Source organism: Callionymus lyra, chromosome 19 (genome assembly GCF_982586985.1).
Source record: "Callionymus lyra chromosome 19, fCalLyr1.hap1.1, whole genome shotgun sequence".
NCBI lineage: Eukaryota > Metazoa > Chordata > Actinopteri > Syngnathiformes > Callionymidae > Callionymus > Callionymus lyra.
Window position 1 is genome coordinate 10644734 of NC_141836.1, and position 19976 is coordinate 10664709.

Genomic DNA, 19976 nt, shown 5'->3' on the forward strand with positions numbered 1-19976 from the left:
TACTGACAAGAGCTGATGTGAAAGGTGTTTACACAACAAATATTATAGCACTTTAACATTGAAATAAAAGTGCACTTTATTCTACTTTTGAATTTATTATAAGAAAGTGATTAATCGTGATTAATCAGAAAGCAGATGCGATTAATCGCCCCGCCCTGATATATTCTGTACATACTTTTATGACAATGAAGTTTCGGACCCTTTTATATAAACAAATTAAGTTCAATGTACATAATGATAGGTCATATAATTTAAACTATATAGATATTAATATAACTTATTTTTATTTGTTAATATCATTAAAAATAAATTGGGAAAAAAAAAGAAAATTCAGTAAATAAATAAATAAAAAATACTTTATGATATAAAAATCAATTATGTAGACAGTACATTCATTTTCAACTCCTAATATTTAATATAATTCCACAAAAAAACGACAGGCAATGAATTAAAAAGCGACATTTAAGCAAACTCTATGCGTTAAGACAATTTATAAAAAGTTGAAAAGAAAAATTGTAGAGCTAAAATAAAGTCTTTATACAAATGAAATCCTTCAAATAGAATAGAACCATGATATGAATGGTTTCATGGATCCTTTTTTTGGGGGGGAAAAAAGGAAATCGTTTACAGATGGACCTGGACACGCTGTGAATACATTACAGTTGTCCAGGTATAAAAGTGTCAATCAAGTCTTAAATCAAAACTTCAGCAGCATTTCCTTTTTTTTTTTGAAACCCCAAAAACGCTCCATCAAAAGCAGTTTTCCCAGCTCTGGGCGAGGTGCTCGGGGACTGGTAATAACTGTGATTGTTAAACATTGTTTCTAAGGAGGGGTGCAACTTCCCCTGGTCCCTATGACATCATCATCATCATCATCATCATCATCTGAGCACGTGCAGTAGAGACGGGTCCAGTGAGGCTGTATAGGTGATGAAGATATGCAGACTCAGAACATATGGTCGCACAGACGCAGCTCGACAAAAGCTGTTGCATAATGTGTTCGTTGGCTCCGGGTCCCCGAAACCAATCATACAAGAGGGTCCACGCCCTGCACACACACACACACACACACACACACACACACACAGATTCATGCTTCTCTCAGTTGGGAAGCCCCTTTAATTCGTAAACCTAAAGATATTCTTTAAACATTTGCAGTTGAGCCGTCGGATTTAAAAAATATGCATATGTTTGTGAAGTTCAACTCAAGCAAGATAAAGAATGATGTCCTGCAGAGGCAGAAAAACATGTACAACACTCTCATAACAGGCTCATCTGTTTGCCATTAACAACTAGTCAATGACAACACAATCACAAGGGCTGGGCTCCCTGCACTCACACACCATCACATACTATTCTCATGATGTATAGGTGTGTGTGTGTGTGTGTTTGTGTGTGTGTGTCCAGGGCTGGGACTCTGCAGCTGGGAGGTTTTTGAAGGACTTCACATCAGCCCAGTTTTGACCGTCCGTCCCACTTTAAGACGGCAGGGAAATTCCATCACAGAAAGAAAGAAAGAAAAGCCAAAAACAAAGAGTCCCATAATCTGTCGAGGATTTCTGAAGGTCGTTGACCCCGAAGAATCCTGAGAATTTTACCTCGATTCTGTTCTTCGTTTGAAGACAAGAGCTGCTATGTACAATTCAGGCTGTCCCTGCAACCCTGGTGGACTGGGACATTATGTTATTCACATTTAATGGTAAATCTCGAGGGGAAATCAAGTGACAGGTGAAGCAGAAACAACAGTAAAATAACAAGAACATATGTTGAATGGGAGCAACGGTTATTGATTTAGTTCTATCAGGAAACATCAAGAAACATTGATATCCCACTAAGAAGGATTATATTTAATTAAACTGACTGGTCAGGTGAGCTATAATAAAAACGACAAACAGGAAAAAAACAGTAGAAAAGAAAATTAATCCAGAAGCAACTACGTTATTAGGAGGCATTAGCAGAGCAGCTGTAACATAGTTAAAGTTGAGTTACGTTCCAGCATCTGCTCCCAGATCTGTTGTTGCTTAAAATGTGTTGTCAAGAGGAAGAGAGACGAAGAATGAGAGGTTCATGGATAAAATAGAGCGTTAAACTCTGTTATCTTTTCGTTTCAATCTCATCAGTTTCAGTAAAATTGTAGGCTTATGATCAGTTCGGTCAGTCAGACAGTTTTTGGATTGCAACATGTCAATCTTTTAACAATCACACTTTTCCCTCCACAATACATTTTTTGCGTTTTATTCATTCATTTGAGAGTATTTCTACTGTTTTTATTCATAATGATGCTGTCTTTATATGTCATGATCCCTTATATGATCATTATATACTGTATGAAGCAGAAAATAATGCACAATACACAAGGTAAAATGAACAAGTATAATTTGATTCACAAAAAGAAACGTTCAAACAAAACATAATACTCCAAAGGACAGGTTAGAATCTTTTTTCTCAGTCTAAACTAAAAGAGCAAGAATCCAGAGCAAGATGGAGGCAAGAAAACCATAGAAACCATAAAAAGACGGAAAAATGAGAGAGTAAATAAACAAAGTAAAAATGAATCAAAAACCCAGTAACAGGAAGTAGTGACAAGTAAGCCAGGAATATTCAGTGTGTCTAAACTGACAGATCTAGATACATGTACGTCGATGTCGATACCAGAACTGCGAACGAGCCGACGCCGGGTCCCGGTGAATCCAGTGTGTATGTATATGTTTCATGTTGTATATGTTTTTAGAATTTCTTTTAATCAACTAAAATGTTAAATTGTTCAGTTACCTACTACATAGTTTGAAGAAAAGAAAATCCTAAAAATGTGTTTAAAAAAACATTTAAGTAATTGAATAAATGTGTAGTTTTTAATAATAATGATAAATGAATATAGCAGGGGAAGTGACTGAAGAGCTGAGCAATGGTTCATGACTCAGATTGAAGTAAGAAGAAGTGGCTGAAATCCAAAACTAGGAAAGAATGTGTCCTTCAGTCAAGGCTGCTTAAAAAAAACTGTTGAATCGTCAATTAGACATTAATTAACTTAAAAAAAACTGTCTCTTGGGACGAGAGAAAACCCAAAAACCACATCTGAACGAGTGACTTTCTTCTGTGATGAGCTTTCTTCATGCAGTAAAATGAACCAAAGTTGAGGGAACGACGACAAAAAAAAATGGCCAAAAAGAAATAACATTCTTAGATCAGAAGACAATGTGAATTTTGGTGACCACATTCTTGCAAAAGTCTGGACTCACATGACAATAAAAGCAGCCGTGGTGTCTCATTAAAGTGCACAAACAACTAAAGCATGGGAGAGACGAGAGAGAAAAAAAAACTTGTTTCTTGTCGTTTACTAATAACCCCGGAGTTGTTAAAGCCTTAAAGATATTGTAAAGTAACCCAGATGACAAGTTAAATCACGCTGCTTTCTCATGTATTGACTTATCACACAGAGTACAAGAGAATTGTTGGCTCGGCTTCGCTCTCCAGCTGCAGCGAAGTACAGGATCCAGAGTTGGACTCCACCCTGTAGATTTCACATCTTTGTCTGGAAGAGAGATCTTACAGGCTTTAGAAGTTTGTTCTTGCCACTAATACACAGCGACTCAGCACAGTTGTCCACTTTTGAATCACTAATTCGGTCATTAATAGTCATTAATACGTATCACGATACAGGGCAACAACACTATATATCGTGATACTGTAGTAACAAGGATATAGTTGTAGTATTGTCGAGTACTTGAGTCTGGTGTTGCAGAATTTACAGACCACATGACACTTGACGAAGTCGTAACTGCTTTCATTTGTTTGGAAACCAAAATATGTCCAAATATCAGCTTTAAAAGCTGCTGGAGTCGACTGTATCCTCTCGTCCTCAGTCTTCGCCAGGATTTCATACTTCCTTAACTACGGAAGACGTAATGACTGCTGCCATCTAGCAGTCAGAGGTTTAATTGCAACACAAAAATGAACAGGCCCTGTGAATATTTGCACGTTAATTGGAAATAAAATATATATTATATTTTATAGAAACTCTATTAAAATGTAAAATATAAAATAAACAAAAGAGCCATGATAAAAAATAAAGTAAATGGATCCCAAAGCCCCCCAATAATAAAATTGATTATCTAGGGGTGTGTCCCAAATCGCGCACTTCTGCACTTAATATTTTGAGTGCACAAGTGCGATGAGCAATGTGCGAAAATGTTGTGCATAAAGAACACTCAATTGGCCAGAAAATTGAGTGTTGATCGATGGACACGTTTAACCCTTAACAGCTCCATCTTAGTGACGTAGATGACGCTAAACTGAAACTACGTCACTGACGACGCGTTTTCGGAGCAGATACTGGCGTAAATGTCTCTGGAAAACACTAATTTTACCACAAAACAACAGTAATAACACAATGAAACACAACTTTATAACTTGATTTGGTTAAAACTTCTGTCAAGTGTCGGCGATAGTGTTCAAAACGTTCTAAACAGCGTTAAAAAGAAGTAGAAGAAGCTGTTGAGTCGTTTACGGAAAGTGTTTGTTTTTAGCCAGTACTACCCTGTAGAAATTTGAGCACTGCACAAGTTAGTGCTCTGTCTTACAGTGTACTGTAAAGCAGTGCACTTAGAGAAGTTCGCGATACGAGACACGGCACTGGTGTTAAATATTGACACAGTTTTATGAAAAAATAAAGAAGAGTGATATTTTCTCACACTTCTAGTCAATTGTAGAATGTTAACACATTCAAAATGTGATCTTAAGACGTTTTTATTTGTTCAGGCTTTTCCTTGATTTTCTGGAACTCCTGTGTTGTTCTCAGTGTTATCTTGATCTTTAAAGTATGTACTTTATTGAGTATTGTTTTGATTGTTTAAGCGCTTTGTGACCCTGGTCTGGAAAAGCGCTAAATAAATACAAATTACTTACTTACTTAGTTAACTTTTGGCTCTTGTTATCTTGTAGCATAATGCAGCTAAAACCAGTTAGTAGTTTCTTACGTTTATTAACCAACAAAAATGTGCAACACAGGGAATGGAGAGTATGTAACAGTGAAAACACAAGTCAAAATGAAAACCTTTCCCCCAATAACAGGCGAAAGAACACCTCAGAATACAGATGGTGTTTTAAAAAAAGTACATGATTGTGTCTGCACTAGTCGTCTGCGCCGGTGTTCAAAAATAGACCAAAAACTCAAATGTTGAACAAACAAAAAACAAAGGAATCAATTTAACCGACTCCACACCAGCAACACCAACCAAACCAAACACTCCAGACAGAGAACAGGTGACTTGATTGACAGGTGATGGGATGATGAACCTCAGGTGTGTCACTCAGAACTTCGGTGGAAGACAGCAGAGAAAAAAAAAGAAATAACCCCCAGAAAAAACACTAAAAGATCAAGTTCCATTTGTGAGGTCAATAACAAAGCAATAATCCCAACAGTAACTTTTAACCTGAAACAAAATGTTTTTATATAACGACAATATTTTCATTTTCTCTGCTTCATTTGTACTGATTCAGGGTTCATGTGTGTTTCATCACCTTCCTGCGCGAGTGCGTCACATCGCAACACACCCAGCTGTACCCGACGACTTATATTTCAGTGCGAAACACATTCCATGGCGAGGAGGAAGCCGAGCGGGGTGACTGTATGGAACTCAATCCACTGGGGTCACCATCATGTTTGCAGGTCTGCAGGGAAGCGCCGCACATGTGCATTCTGACCTTCGCGTCTCACGGATCGCACACGATCCCGACGACGTTTCTCAAGCCGACATTTTAAATCGTCTTCTTTCATTTTAACTGTAAAAACTTTACGACACGTTACATGCAAATCCTCAGTTATAATCAATATTCTACATTGTATGGAGCCGTTATTGTCTCACAAGTATGTGTAACCGTACAGACGGTTGCACGTGTGTTCTGATATCCACAAATGTAAAATTCATATTTGTCACTTGTATTTTTTTATTTACAAAACATTTGTATTTGTAAATATATCCTTTTTAATTTACTAAACAAACAAGACGCATTTATAAAACTTAGAATTCTGTGTGTTGAACTACATTTACATTTGGATTCAGTCAAACAAAACGTGTAGTGGCGAATCCGTGTAATTGCAAGACTTGTAAATGGAGAATTTTAAGTTTTACATTTTACAATGTATTTTCCACGTGCAAACGTTGCATATTCGCAGATCACCCTCTGTACGGTTACAAATACTTCTGAGATGATAATGACTCCATAATAATGACCCATCAAGCAGATGAACTCATGTAGATCAGTCCATAATGCAGTCATAGTATATTATTTATCATCGCTTATTCAGTCATTCCAATGTCATGATGTTCGATGATATCATTTATTAATTAATTAATTTTTTGGTTCAGATTCCAATCTTTAAATAACTCAAAGTGTTAGTAGATAGTATGAGAATTTCAAGTTAGACATGAATTATCTTCATAAAACTTTGAAAAAACATGCTTAATTGATCATATTAAACTACCAAAAAGACATGGTTGATAAACAAAAATAGTACTAAGGATTAATGGGGGATTACCTGCTTGATGCCTTGGCTCCTTTGAAAGGTTTGAGTAATGTCGTCCACTTACTATGATGTCACTTGTTAATGGCCAAAACATGGTGGTATTTAAAACTGTTGCAAGGCATAAATGTGTAATTTATCTGAAAAAAACAACTCATTTAAATGTTATTTGCATGTACATATGTTGCTGCAGTTTTTTCCAGAATTTTGACTAATTGGAGAAATTTGAAGAAACTATGCAGTGAAAAGATCTGAACCTTACATAAGACAACATTTATTTGACCATCATTTGTATGGAAAATTATTATTAATTGTTTTTATCAAATGTATAATTACAATATAACCTTTTTTACAATATTTAATTTTAGTTTATTTATCAATTTATTATTATTTATATTTTAATGTCCATTTATTACGAATGGTTGGTTCAAAATAAAGCTGATTATTGATGTTTATATAGTGAAAGACATATTATGGAAAAAGTCAAAAGACAAAATTCTGATAAATTGAGCCTTAATATAAAAACCATACTTCCTGTTATAAATAGTGATATGTGATGTAGTAATGTGATAAATATACATTTATTGTGACATTCTGTGACACCCTCGGTGTAGATTTTGGTATAAAACAACAACAAACCATCTTCATTTACAGTTTGAATACCTTTTTTTCCGAGAGGGAAAATTTCACCGGTTTCTTGGAATAACCCACGAAAAATAAGTCGTAAACCATTTTTAAAAATAATTAATCATTTCTAGTTCCGGCCAAACTGTTATTTCGAAGTGTTCCTCTGTGAACCGGAGCAGTAAAAAAAAACAACCCCTTCAAACCTTATTGGAAGAGTGAAGACGTCTCTTCTAAATCATGGTCGAGGAGCGACTGTGTCACTGGACGGGTCAGCATCAGCTGATCGATGAGTAAGTGATTGTGTCCGAGTGACCTCTTCACGTCCAGCCCTCACGCCGCCCGGACAAAAGAAACGCACAACACAGCGTCGACAAACCTCTCTGTGTTCAAAGATCGACCCAAGAAAAAAAAAAGACAAGAACAAGGTGTGCTTGTTTGTTGTTTTTTTTCCCCAGAGTTCTACTTTTGATGATGGCGGTGATGAGTTATCGAGAAAGAGAATGAAAACAGAGCGAAGGATGAGAAAGAGGAGAGGAGGGGGGAGTGTGCGTTGTGCGTACCACTCGGTGCTGAAACATGAACTTGTGTGTGTGCATGTGTGTGTGTGTGTAGGGGAGGATCATCCCTCTCTTAAAGTTGAGTCTAGAAAGAAGGAATCGCCAGAGAAGTTCAGGCAGCGAACTTTACACACCATCACCTCAAGATCCCCCCCTCAGGACTTTTTTTTTCCCATCATGCACCAGCTCCAGGGGTTCGCCGGCAAGGGCGCGACAGGTGGCGTCCACCCCGGGAAGGCGGCTCCTTTCTGGGCATGGCTCCTGATGGGGGCCCTGGTGGTCCCCGGAGCCTGGAGCTTTTTGTCCGAGGAGCAAGAGGAGCTGCTGGTGGAGCTTCACAACCACTACAGGGGGACGGTGTCGCCCAGCGCGTCGGCCATGATGCCTCTGGTAAGAGACACCTGCGCTTCCACATGACTAGTCAATATTGAGAAATTTTTACCTAAAATTTTATAGATCATGTTGGTTTAGAATGAATCAGGACAAATAAACACTTGAATTTAAAGGTATTTTTCTGTTTTTTTCTTCCCAAAAATATCTTTATTTGTTCATCCAAGAACAATCAGATCTGTTTGAATTTAGGATTTTATGGGATGGTTTCATAGTGGCGTAAAAAAAAAGAAGTTAAATGACAATAATTGAACCAGATATAAACCAGTCTTCGTTTGATTCCAGTCCAACTCTTGGGTTGGGTTTGTTTGGGTTCAGAGCCAAGCTTTTTTGGGGAGGAGGTCCAGCACGAAACAAGCATCAGTGTCAATCACCTTTAGGTCATTATTGTTTTTTTTTAACTGTTGAATGATGGGAAAAGCAACTTAAAGGCGGAATAATCCAAGATTTATGGATTATTTAATACATTAATATGCGTTAAATCACCATGACGGACATAGTGGTTAGTAGAAAATGCAATTTTCATAATATTAACAATTTATTTAATAATAAATGGGTTAATATGAAGAGATTATTCAAAGTTGATTCAAGTTGTTCCAACTTTTTTCCTTTTAAATCTCAACCTTATCTCGTCCATAAACGTCTAATTATTTCTCAGTAGAGAAAAGGTCCTCGACCCGGACAATATTCCGACGGATTCCTGGAATCACAAGTTTGTCATTATTCGCGGGAGAACATTGTGCCGTTTGTTCGCCACCGAGCCGCGTTCGAACTCACGCCGATAATCCAGCAGCAAATTTTTGTAAGTGAACAAATCTAGTGTCTGGAGGTGAAGAAAATACTTTTCTTTTCTCTCCTTTTATTTGATTATTCAGCTTTTATAGTTAAAGGAATAAAAAGATTTGGCTTTAAAAAAGAAACATTTATTGATATATTGATGTAAAAAAATCCTCTCTTGCTCTGGAGTTTTTAATCCAAAACATGCAGACTCTTGATTTAATCACCGAAATCTAATCAAAGTTGGGTTCGGTTCCCTGACTCATGGTGACGTGCTCAAGGTTTTTGCTGTTTCATATTGACTTGATCATCATAAAATGCCGACTTACTTTTGGCTTTTTTTTGGGGCTTAGTGCAAATTCACACCTTATGCTAGCAACCCTCATGCTAATTTGAGTGCTTTGGTTTCAGGGGTTGCGGGCCAAATCGGGCCACCCGAGTCATTTTTCAGGGGCCAAAAGAGATTTTTAATCCTAATTGAACAGTTTAAAAGTCAAACGCACATAATTATCGTGATCTGAATTAAAGTGTTCAAGTGATTAAGATGATTCAAGTTCAGCAACGATCACAGGCTTTTGTTTGTACTGAGCAATATTGCACCAAGTCTTTATTCTTGGAAGTCCAATCTTTCTTATGGGCTTGTTGGGACTGATTTCATCTGATAAAACCAGCAGCCAGTCCTGGTTATGATAAGATCCACTTCTGCCGAATCCAGATGTTTATCCAGGACGAGTTAGGACAAGTTATACGAACTTTATGGAACGTTACGGAACCAAAGTCCAGAGTCCAATATCTCACAAATGAATAGGAGTCCAATATCTCCCACATGAATCGGAGTCCAATATCTCCCACATGAATCGGAGTCCAATATCTCACACATGAATCGGAGTCCAATATCTCACAAATTAATCGCAGTCCAATATCTCACACATGAATCGGAGTCCATTATCTCACACATGAATAGGAGTCCAATATCTCACACATGAATCGGAGTCCAATATCTCACACATGAATCGGAGTCCAATATCTCCCACATGAATCAGAGTCCAATATCTCACAAATGAATCGGAGTCCAATATCTCCCACATGAATCGGAGTCCAATATCTCCCACATGAATAAGAGTCCAATATCTCACACATTAATCGGAGTCCAATATCTCACAAATGGATCGGAGTCCAATATCTCACACATGAATAAGAGTCCAATATCTCACACATGAATCAGAGTCCAATATCTCACAAATGAATTGGAGTCCAATATCTCCCACATGAATCGGAGTCCAATATCTCACAAATGGATCGGAGTCCAATATCTCACACATGAATAAGAGTCCAATATCTCACAAATGAATCGGAGTCCAATATCTCACAAATGAATCGGAGTCCAATATCTCACACATGAATTGGAGTCCAATATCTCCCACATGAATCGGAGTCCAATATCTCCCACATGAATCAGAGTCCAATATCTCACACATGAATCGGAGTCCAATATCTCCCACATGAATTGGAGTCCAATATCTCCCACATGAATCGGAGTCCAATATCTCCCACATGAATCGGAGTCCAATATCTCCCACATGAATAAGAGTCCAATATCTCACACATTAATCGGAGTCCAATATCTCACAAATGGATCGGAGTCCAATATCTCACACATGAATAAGAGTCCAATATCTCACAAATGAATCGGAGTCCAATATCTCACAAATGAATCGGAGTCCAATATCTCACACATGAATTGGAGTCCAATATCTCCCACATGAATCGGAGTCCAATATCTCCCACATGAATCAGAGTCCAATATCTCACACATGAATTGGAGTCCAATATCTCCCACATGAATCGGAGTCCAATATCTCCCACATGAATCGGAGTCCAATATCTCCCACATGAATCGGAGTCCAATATCTCACAAATGGATCGGAGTCCAATATCTCACACATGAATAAGAGTCCAATATCTCACACATGAATCGGAGTCCAATATCTCCCACATGAATCGGAGTCCAATATCTCCCACATGAATAAGAGTCCAATATCTCACACATGAATTGGAGTCCAATATCTCACAAATGGATCGGAGTCCAATATCTCACACATGAATAAGAGTCCAATATCTCACACATGAATCGTAGTCCATTATCTCACACATGAATCGGAGTCCAATATCTCACACATGAATCGGAGTCCATTAACTCACACATGAATCGGAGTCCAATATCTCACACATGAATCGGAGTCCATTATCTCACACATGAATCGGAGTCCAAAAAACCCCACAAAACATCTTTAAAAAATACAATAAAACAAAGCAAAACATCAATTTTACCAACTATGAGCTGTTAAAGTGAAGTAGAAGAGTTTGGGAAATAAGAAACAGCAAGATTCGACAAAAAACAGGATGAAATTTGGTGAATGAAAGTGTGTTTGTGTGTTTTTGTGTGTGTGTTTGTGTGTGTTATCCAGGGGAGGTCTCAGCCTGTCTCCACCAGCGTGACTCTCCCTCGGAGGCATTTCCATATCCTGGTCGTCCGTCTGCCGAGGTTACAGTACAGGGGGGTTTGAAAAGTAATGAAAACACAACAAAAAAGATTTGAGGAACAAATGACCCAGTGGGTGGAGAGAAAGAATCTTGAGAAGAAGACGATAATGGAAGGATGTGAAATGGAGAAGCTGGAGCGACGACAAGCTAAATACGCCTGTTAAGTTCTTCAACAAAGTCGAAGCCAGTTTAATCAAAAATGAATAAACAAAAATGATAGCATCTTGATTTTAGTTACTGTTAAGAATGGATTGTTCCATATTGTTGGCAGTAGATCTTTTTGTACAAAACCACATTTATTTTGACGTGTTTTTTTATTTCCATTTCTTTTGGAGGTAGATTAGTCTTTTTATTATTCAATCAAAAAACTGTCAATAAAAATTGCTTTAATCAATACAGAAATTTATTTTAAAAAGATTGATTCAATGAAAATAAATCAATTTAAAAAGCGTTAATAAAGACAAATATTTCAATGAAAAGAAAATTCCATGAAACAATAACAAAGTTGCTTCCATTAAAAAAACTAAAAGAGTTTAATAAGAAACGCTTCAATAAGAAACAATATTTTTCCTTGAATCAGTTAAAAAGTCTACTTCAATTAGAAAAGTTTTCAAATTAAATTTCAATCTAAAAAATATTTAACATTTTTTAAAGTTTCCTGAATCAATTGAAAAAATAATTAAAAAATTAAAATAAAAAGCCACTAAAAGCCTTAGTAAAGACAATAAAAATGGTTGCATGAAACAATAACAAGTTGCTTCATTAAAAAAATAAACTACAAGATTTTAATAAAGAAAAAAAGTTGCTTCAATCACAAGCAATATTTTGAAAAAATCTACTTCAATCAAAAAAGTTTTTTCACTCTAAATTTTTTTTAATTTAAGCAACTTTTTCTTTTATTGAAGCAACATTTTCTTGTTTGAATAAAAAAATAAAAAATCTACCTCCATCATTTCCTTCTATATACAATTTTTGTCAATGTTGATGGAAGAAAAAAGTAGGAGTATGAACCAAAAGAATGTACTGGAGAAGAAGTAGTTCCAGTGAATCCTCGAGGTCATGTGGTCGGAGGAAGAGCCAATCAAAGTTGTCGCAGGTTACAGGAGATAGAAATAATAAGCAAACTTGTGAACACGGTGCAATCCTGCAGGTCATCAGGGTGTCGTGCTATGATCAGCAAACATTCCCGAAGACACGATAATCAGCTGCTTTCTACCCGGCAACTGACGTGAGGGGCGGGGGGTCCTAACAGAGACCAGATGTGGAGAGAGAGCCCGGGGAGAGAGTGTGAGGAATGTCGAGGAGACCCCCGACTATTGTTTTTGTTTTGAGTTTTTGTTATCAGAAGAAAAAAAAAAAACCTCACCACCCAGCACGAGAAAATATTACATGTATTTTATTTCGACTGTTGTTGTTGCATTTGTTAAGAACTGTATGGAACGTTCTGGAACCAAAGTGCGAGTCAGAGTCTCAGGCAGATCACAGGAGTCGTCTTACACATGTTCGCTTAAATAAAACAAAGAGTCCAAAATCTCACACATTAATAAGAGTCCAAAAATCTCACACATGAATAGGAATACAATATCTCTCGCATGAATAAGAGTCCAATATCTCACACATGAATAAGAGTCCAAAATCTCACAAATTAATAAGAGTCCAAAATCTCACACATGAATAGGAGTCCAATATCTCACACAAGAATAGGAGTCCATAATCTCACACATGAATAAGAGTCCAAAATGTCACACATGAATAAGAGTCCAAAATCTCATGAATAGGAGTCCAACATTTCACACATGAATAGGAGTCCAATATCTCACGCATGAATAGGACACCAATATCTCATGAACAGGAGTCCAATATTTCACAAATGAATAGGAGTCCAATAACTCACGCATGAATAAGAGTCCAATATCTCACACAAGAATAGGAGTCCATAATCTCACACATGAATAGGAGTCCAAAATCTCATGAATAGGAGTCCAATATTTCACGCATGAATACGAGTCCAATATCTCACGCATGAATAAGAGTCCAATATCTCACACAAGAATAGGAGTCCATAATCTCACACATGAATAGGAGTCCAAAATCTCATGAATAGGAGTCCAATATTTCACGCATGAATACGAGTCCAATATCTCACGCATGAATAAGAGTCCAATATCTCACACAAGAATAGGAGTCCATAATCTCACACATGAATAGGAGTCCAAAATCTCATGAATAGGAGTCCAATATTTCACGCATGAATAGGAGTCTAATATCTCACGCATGAATAAGAGTCCAATATCTCACACAAGAATAGGAGTTCATAATCTCACACAATGAATAGGATTCTAAAATCTCATAAATGAAAAGGAGTCCAGCATTTTTATACATGAATAAGAGTCCAAAAGCTCATGCATGAATAGGAGTCCAGAATATCACAAATGAATAAGAGTCCAAAGCGTTACAAACATGAATAGGAGTCCAACATCTCACAGATAAAGGGAATCCAAAAACCCAAACATACACCAACTAGGGGAATTTATAGTTTTTTGAAAACAGAACAGAAAATAGGAAGTCAAATCACTCTGGAACAACAAATTAAATATTTAGGAATCAAAGCAAAAATCCAAATAAACAGAAGCAACACAAAAGGAAGAATCAAGTCTAAGAAGGTCGAGGTCTGGTTCACTGTCAGGTGGTAGAAACACTGCAGCTCAACAAAGTTGGCCTGCGTTGGTTTTACACAGAACTGAATAGATGTTCCTTTAAAATTATATTTTAGTTTTGCATATAACGTTTCTATAAAATAAAATAATTTGTTTTTTTAAATGTAAAATGAACACAGTTTTTGTTTTGTGTTGCAATTGAACGTCCGGCTGCCAAATATCAGCAACCATTACGTTCTCCGCAGCTTAAGGAACAATGAAATCCTGGCGATGACTGAGGACGAGAGGATACAGTCGACTCCAGCCGCTTTTAAAGCTGGTGTTTGGACATATTTTGGTTTAAAAAAACAAATGAAAGCAGTTACGACTTCGTCAAGAGTCATGTGGTCTGTAAATACTGCGACACCAGAGCCAAGTACTCGGACAATACTACACATATATCCTTGTGACTACAGTATCACGATATATCGTATCGTTGTCCGTGTATCATATCGCCAGATTCTTGCCAATACACACTCCTAATAATTGTGTGTGTGTGTGTGCGTGTGTGTGTGTGTGTTAGTGTGTGTGTGTGTGTGTGTGCGTGTGTGTGTGTGTGTTAGTGTGTGTTTGTAACTCAGGAAGTAGATGAGCAGGTGTTGTTCGTTTGCTTGATTGTTCCTGCGTCAGAGTGATTCTCGACAGCTTTGATGGTTTGATTTGTGGATTTTTCTTCCCCATGAATGAGTTAAAACAATGGAAAGACATTTTTATTCATCAGAAATTGCGTTTTAATCGCCTCCAGACACCAGCGTTTGAATCACTGACAACAATGTCCCTCGAAAAAAAAAACTGCCCGAACGATTTTCTCCTCCCTCAAGATCCACAGGCGACATATTTACGTGTTACTCAAAGGGATTTATGACGCTGGCGGACAATTAGTTGAGAGCATTTTTTTATGTAAACTTGTGGTCACTCAAAGTATCGACCGAGATATCGTAACTCAATATACAAGAGACACACTGTCTTCGTGACTCTGTGGTTCCAAATGGGAGACAGATTTTTTTTTTTTTTTTTCAAAGCCAACATTGTTGGGTGTTGTCTGTTTGTGAAGTTGCTTTTCTCACATTGTTTTCGGTGACTTTTTAGCTCGCATGAGTCATGAAGAATTGATGATCCGTTCATTTTTAGACAGATTTAAGAGGGTGAAACTGAGTTTCCTGCAGCTCGACGTGACCTCACACGTCTTTTAAAACTGATAAGAGATTGACAACCTTTTATAAGTATAAGGTAAAACTTTATTGATTGTTAAAATTGGTTTCATATCCCAGTGAAGACTCAACACAAATGTGTAGCCAGAATAAAAGGGCTAGCAAATTATCTTGATTATTTTTTTTATTTTATCCAGAATATCATAAATGAATAAGAGTCCAAAATCCCATGAATAGGAGTCCAATATCTCACAGTTAAAGGGAATTCTAAAAACCCAAACGTCCACCAACTTGGGGTATAAATAGTAAAATCTGTATGAGGTTTTTGAAGTATTTTTAATTCTTTATTTTTAATTCCTTAATTCAATTCAGAATAAAAGCGCTAGCAAATTATCTTGATTCTTTTATTTTTTTATTTTTTCACTACAGAAATGGGATCCAACTCTGAAGTTAGTCGCCGAAAACTACGCTGCCAAATGCATCTGGAACCACAACCCAGACCTGGAGGACACCGGAGAGAACCTGTACGCTGGCACTGGACCTCTGGACCTGCGAGAAGCTATGGAGAAATGGTTTCTGGGTGCGTCTTGACTTGTTAATATTGTGGCAAATCATTCAAGTTTTGAAAAGATATTAATTTTTAGTGTCATCAATTTTCGAATATTATTATTAATATTATATATTGGACCTGCATTTCTACCAAGCAGCCGCTAGATGGAAGCAAAGACAACGTGGATACAGAAATGTGTTCTTTAAACAAGAGAAGGTTGTTTTGTCAACTAATATTACATCTTTTAAATAATTCATGTTAACACTTTTCTATCATTGAAGGACGTAAATTACCACCATCAGTATATTAAAGGATTGAATTTAACATGTAAATGTTTTTTGAGGATTACATTTGTATTTTTAAATCGTGTTTACATCGCATTCAATAATTTTCTAAGTTAAAAAAGATAAATGTGCTTTAATTTTCAAATTATTTAATTCAATTATTTGTATATTTAAAGGCTCAATTGCTTTATTAAATCATTGAATTTAAATATTTGAATATTTTAAAAATGGGTCTTCTTTTTACATTTCTGAATTCAATATTTTTCAAATCGTTGCCTTTTAAATTCAATATTTTCTTATCCAGTAGTATTCAAACATTTATTTGTTTAATTTAAAGGGTTACAAATATATATATATATATATATATATATATATATATATATATATATATATATATATATATATATATATAAAAGGATCTTAGAATTAATTCGAATATCAAACTCTACATGTCAATATAATTCACTCATTTAAATTTATTTTCTATTTTAAAACAACAACATATTCAACCTGTCAATATTCAAACGATTTTATTCAATAAGTAAATATTAACAAGTTCAACCTGTAGATGTTGCTATTTAATAAAAAAAAATGTAGCTTTTAAATATAAATATAAAAAAATGAATTAATATGTTTAAAAAAACGAATTTTAATGAAAAAAATGCCAACATTTAAAATGTTAAATTAAACTTTTCAACAGCACACATCCTGACGTCTCTGCTATAATTCCATAAGGATAATAAAGATAATTCAATCCAATAAAGATCTCTTCAATTGTTTATTGATCCAACTCATTTTATAATTCAATAAATTAGAGACTTTTGATCGGATTATTTGCAGAACGCCTGGACTACAACTTTGGCAACAACAGCTGCGTGGAAGACATGATGTGCGGACACTACACACAGGTTTGGACTCCAGACTGCGACGCACAACTTTTGCCAAGTTTCTCACGACAAAGTGTTTTATTTTCAGATGGTCTGGGCGGACACGCACCGGGTCGGCTGTGCCCTTCACATCTGCAACAGCATGGAAGGCCTGGGCTGGGAGAAGGTGTCCTTCGTGGTCTGCAACTACTTCCCCGCGTGAGTATCTGACACACAGTCGCTGAGTTGTAAGATAATGTTCTTTATGTGTTTATTTTCATGTTTAAATGCGACTTATACTCAAGTTATCGTGCATATGACGAGTATTTCAGTCAGTACGGTTTAGTGAAGATCCATTCTTTAATTCAGAGGGTTGTGTTCTTGAAGGGGGAACTATGAAGACGAGAGGCCGTACGTGGAGGGCGAGTGGTGCTCCAGCTGCCCCAGGGATATCCAGAAGTGTGAAAACAACCTTTGTGGTACGTTCATTTATTATCACATAAATATGTATGAATGGATGCTGCCAGTCCAGGTGACCTGCTCAAAGATTGTGTAACTTTATTAAGGTGTTTAAGATAAGATAAGGAATGTTGATGATTGATCACATTATACAGAGACTTCCAAAAACGTAGGATTTGAATGAATAAATAGGTGGAAATAGAGAACAAATGTAAAGTTTATTCAGATACATCGAAAAATGAAAATATTGCCAATTCAAAAAACTTTTATAAATACATATTTAGTTTGGTCCACGACTTTTTCATGGTCATATTGAGTTGGACAACGATGCTTAATGTGTAGTAAAAAGTTTGAATACACATTCAATGAAACTTTCAAATTCAAATCTTATTTTTTTAATAATTTAATTTAATTGTTTGTTTATTGAAATGTTGATTTGTTTTGTTCACAAAGGTTCAATCTAACATAGTATTGGCAACAGGAATTCATATTTTACAACACATAGACTTTGTCATATTAATTCCAATATATATATTTTTTAATTTCTCTGAATTAAAATTCAATTAATTTAATTCGAAACCTTTTAAATTTAATATTAGAAAATCTTAGCATAAAAGTGCCATTAAGTTAAGATATAAAAACATTCTCAAGAAAGTGTAGAATTAGAACAACTTAACCCTTGTGTTATCTCAGGGTCAAGGTGGCCCGAAGACAAATGTGTTTGTGGTATCCCTTGTGTTGACTCTGGGTCAAGGTGACCCGAAGGCCAGAGGACAAATGTGTTTGTGGTATCGCTTGTGTTATCTCAGGGTCAAGGTGACCCAAAGGCCTGAGGACCAATGTGTTTGTGGCATCCCTTGTGTTGCCTCTGGGTCGAGGTGAACGACCTCTACCGCTGCATATGTATTTATAGAAGCCAGCAAGGGGCCTTCGGGTCACCTTGACCCTAAGATAACACAAGGGTTATAAGTGTATTTTAGAAGCAATAACCATATTTGAGGGATTTTATAAAAAACCCTAGTCTTGCACCTGAGACTGAGAGCCTGTGGTTACGGATTATTTTCCTATTTTTAGTTCTTGATAATGAAGAAGAAGAAGAGGACGACGAGGACGACGAGGAAGATGCTACGGATTATGAGATGCTTCCTTTCCCTTACTCCACCACACCATCTATGCCTCTCCTGGCTGAGGAGAAGGACGAGGAGGAGGAGAAGAACGAGGAGGAGGAGAAGAACGAGGAGGTGAAGGACGAGGAGGAGGAGAAGAATGAGGAGGAGGAGAAGAACGAGGAGGGGGAGAAGAACGAGGAGGAGAAGAAGGACGAGGAGGAGAAGAACGAGGAGATAGTAGAAGAGGAAGAGGAGACCATGGCCTCTCCTCCATCTTCACTCGAGCCCATCCTGATCTTAGACTCCACCAGTCCTCCCAGTCTGGTCCCCACGTCCGGACCCACCACCCCTCGACCCCCCATCGCCACCCGCCGCCACGAGCCCACCTCCTTCGCGGCCTCGGCGGGACTTCCCGCTCAGGTGGAGGAGGAGCTGACCAGGAGAGCGAAGGAGGACCCGGCGAGGAAGGAGGTGGAGAAGGAGCAAAGGAAAGCGGTGGACAGGAAGGAGATAGACCTGACGGACCAGCAGGAGGAGGAACCCAAGGAAGCACGAGGGATAAACAAGATGAAAGAATACACGAGTGCTGGTGCGACACTTTTACCTGCGCTCGCCCTCACCTGTCTGACTGCTGCTCTGGCTCTGGAGCTGTGAGACCTGGAGGTCTTCGTTTTTGGCTTCGACTCACACTTCATTAACGTCCACCATCTTCACATGTAGTCCAGGAAGTAGAGACTCAGCACGGATTGGACCAAAAACCTCCTCCATTTTCTTTTTCATCTGAAGGTTTTCACCCTTCCAAAAATCAACAAAATGCGATTATAAATGTACAACTTTTGCTTTTCCCTCAAACCCATCGAAGCATTTTTTTTTGTTCATATTTACTGACTTTAACCGCCTTTGTTGAACTATTTATGGGGTTTTTTTAACCCCAAAAAAAGTGCTGCCTCAGCGGACTCTTTAGAGTGACGTTTTTTTTGTCCAAACTGACGACCCTGCTTCTTTGATCGTGGCCCTCGCATGTATCTCGTCGCATACGCTTCCGACTGAACTGGAAAATCTTCCGTAATATTTTCATCCACACTGTCACTGAAAGCGGGAAGAAACTGTATCTTCGTTGTTGTAAATGGTTGTATATAAGATTAACAAAACACAAATTAAATGGATTCTCTTTAAGTGATTATTTAGCTTCAATCTTTGTGGAATTGGAACCCAATTTTCTGCGTTAAAAAATGACATTTTATTTGCTTTACCAAGATATTCATTATAATTAGCATTACGCTAACACGATAAATGCTAAATGCTTCTATAAACACATTTTCTTCTCCAAGAATAAACAAAAAGTTCAAAATATTTAAAAACATTCTATAACGTCATCCATTATAAAAAAGGAAATAATGTTTTACATTTTAGCCATTTTTATTCAACCTTAGACCTTAATGA

The 19976-nt window shown here is 37.0% G+C and overlaps 1 protein-coding gene across 1 annotated transcript; it reads left to right on the top strand.

Annotated features, from left to right (window-relative positions):
- The first annotated feature begins 7794 nt into the window (after positions 1-7794).
- Positions 7795-19714, top strand: LOC148059463 (uncharacterized). Its single transcript, XM_087782078.1, has 6 exons — positions 7795-8097; positions 15695-15845; positions 16940-17007; positions 17075-17184; positions 17353-17444; positions 18499-19714. The coding sequence occupies exons 1-6, from the start codon at positions 7885-7887 to the stop codon at positions 19185-19187; spliced, it is 1323 nt and encodes a 440-aa protein (XP_087638204.1). The 5' UTR covers positions 7795-7884; the 3' UTR covers positions 19188-19714.
- The last annotated feature ends 262 nt before the right edge of the window (positions 19715-19976 follow it).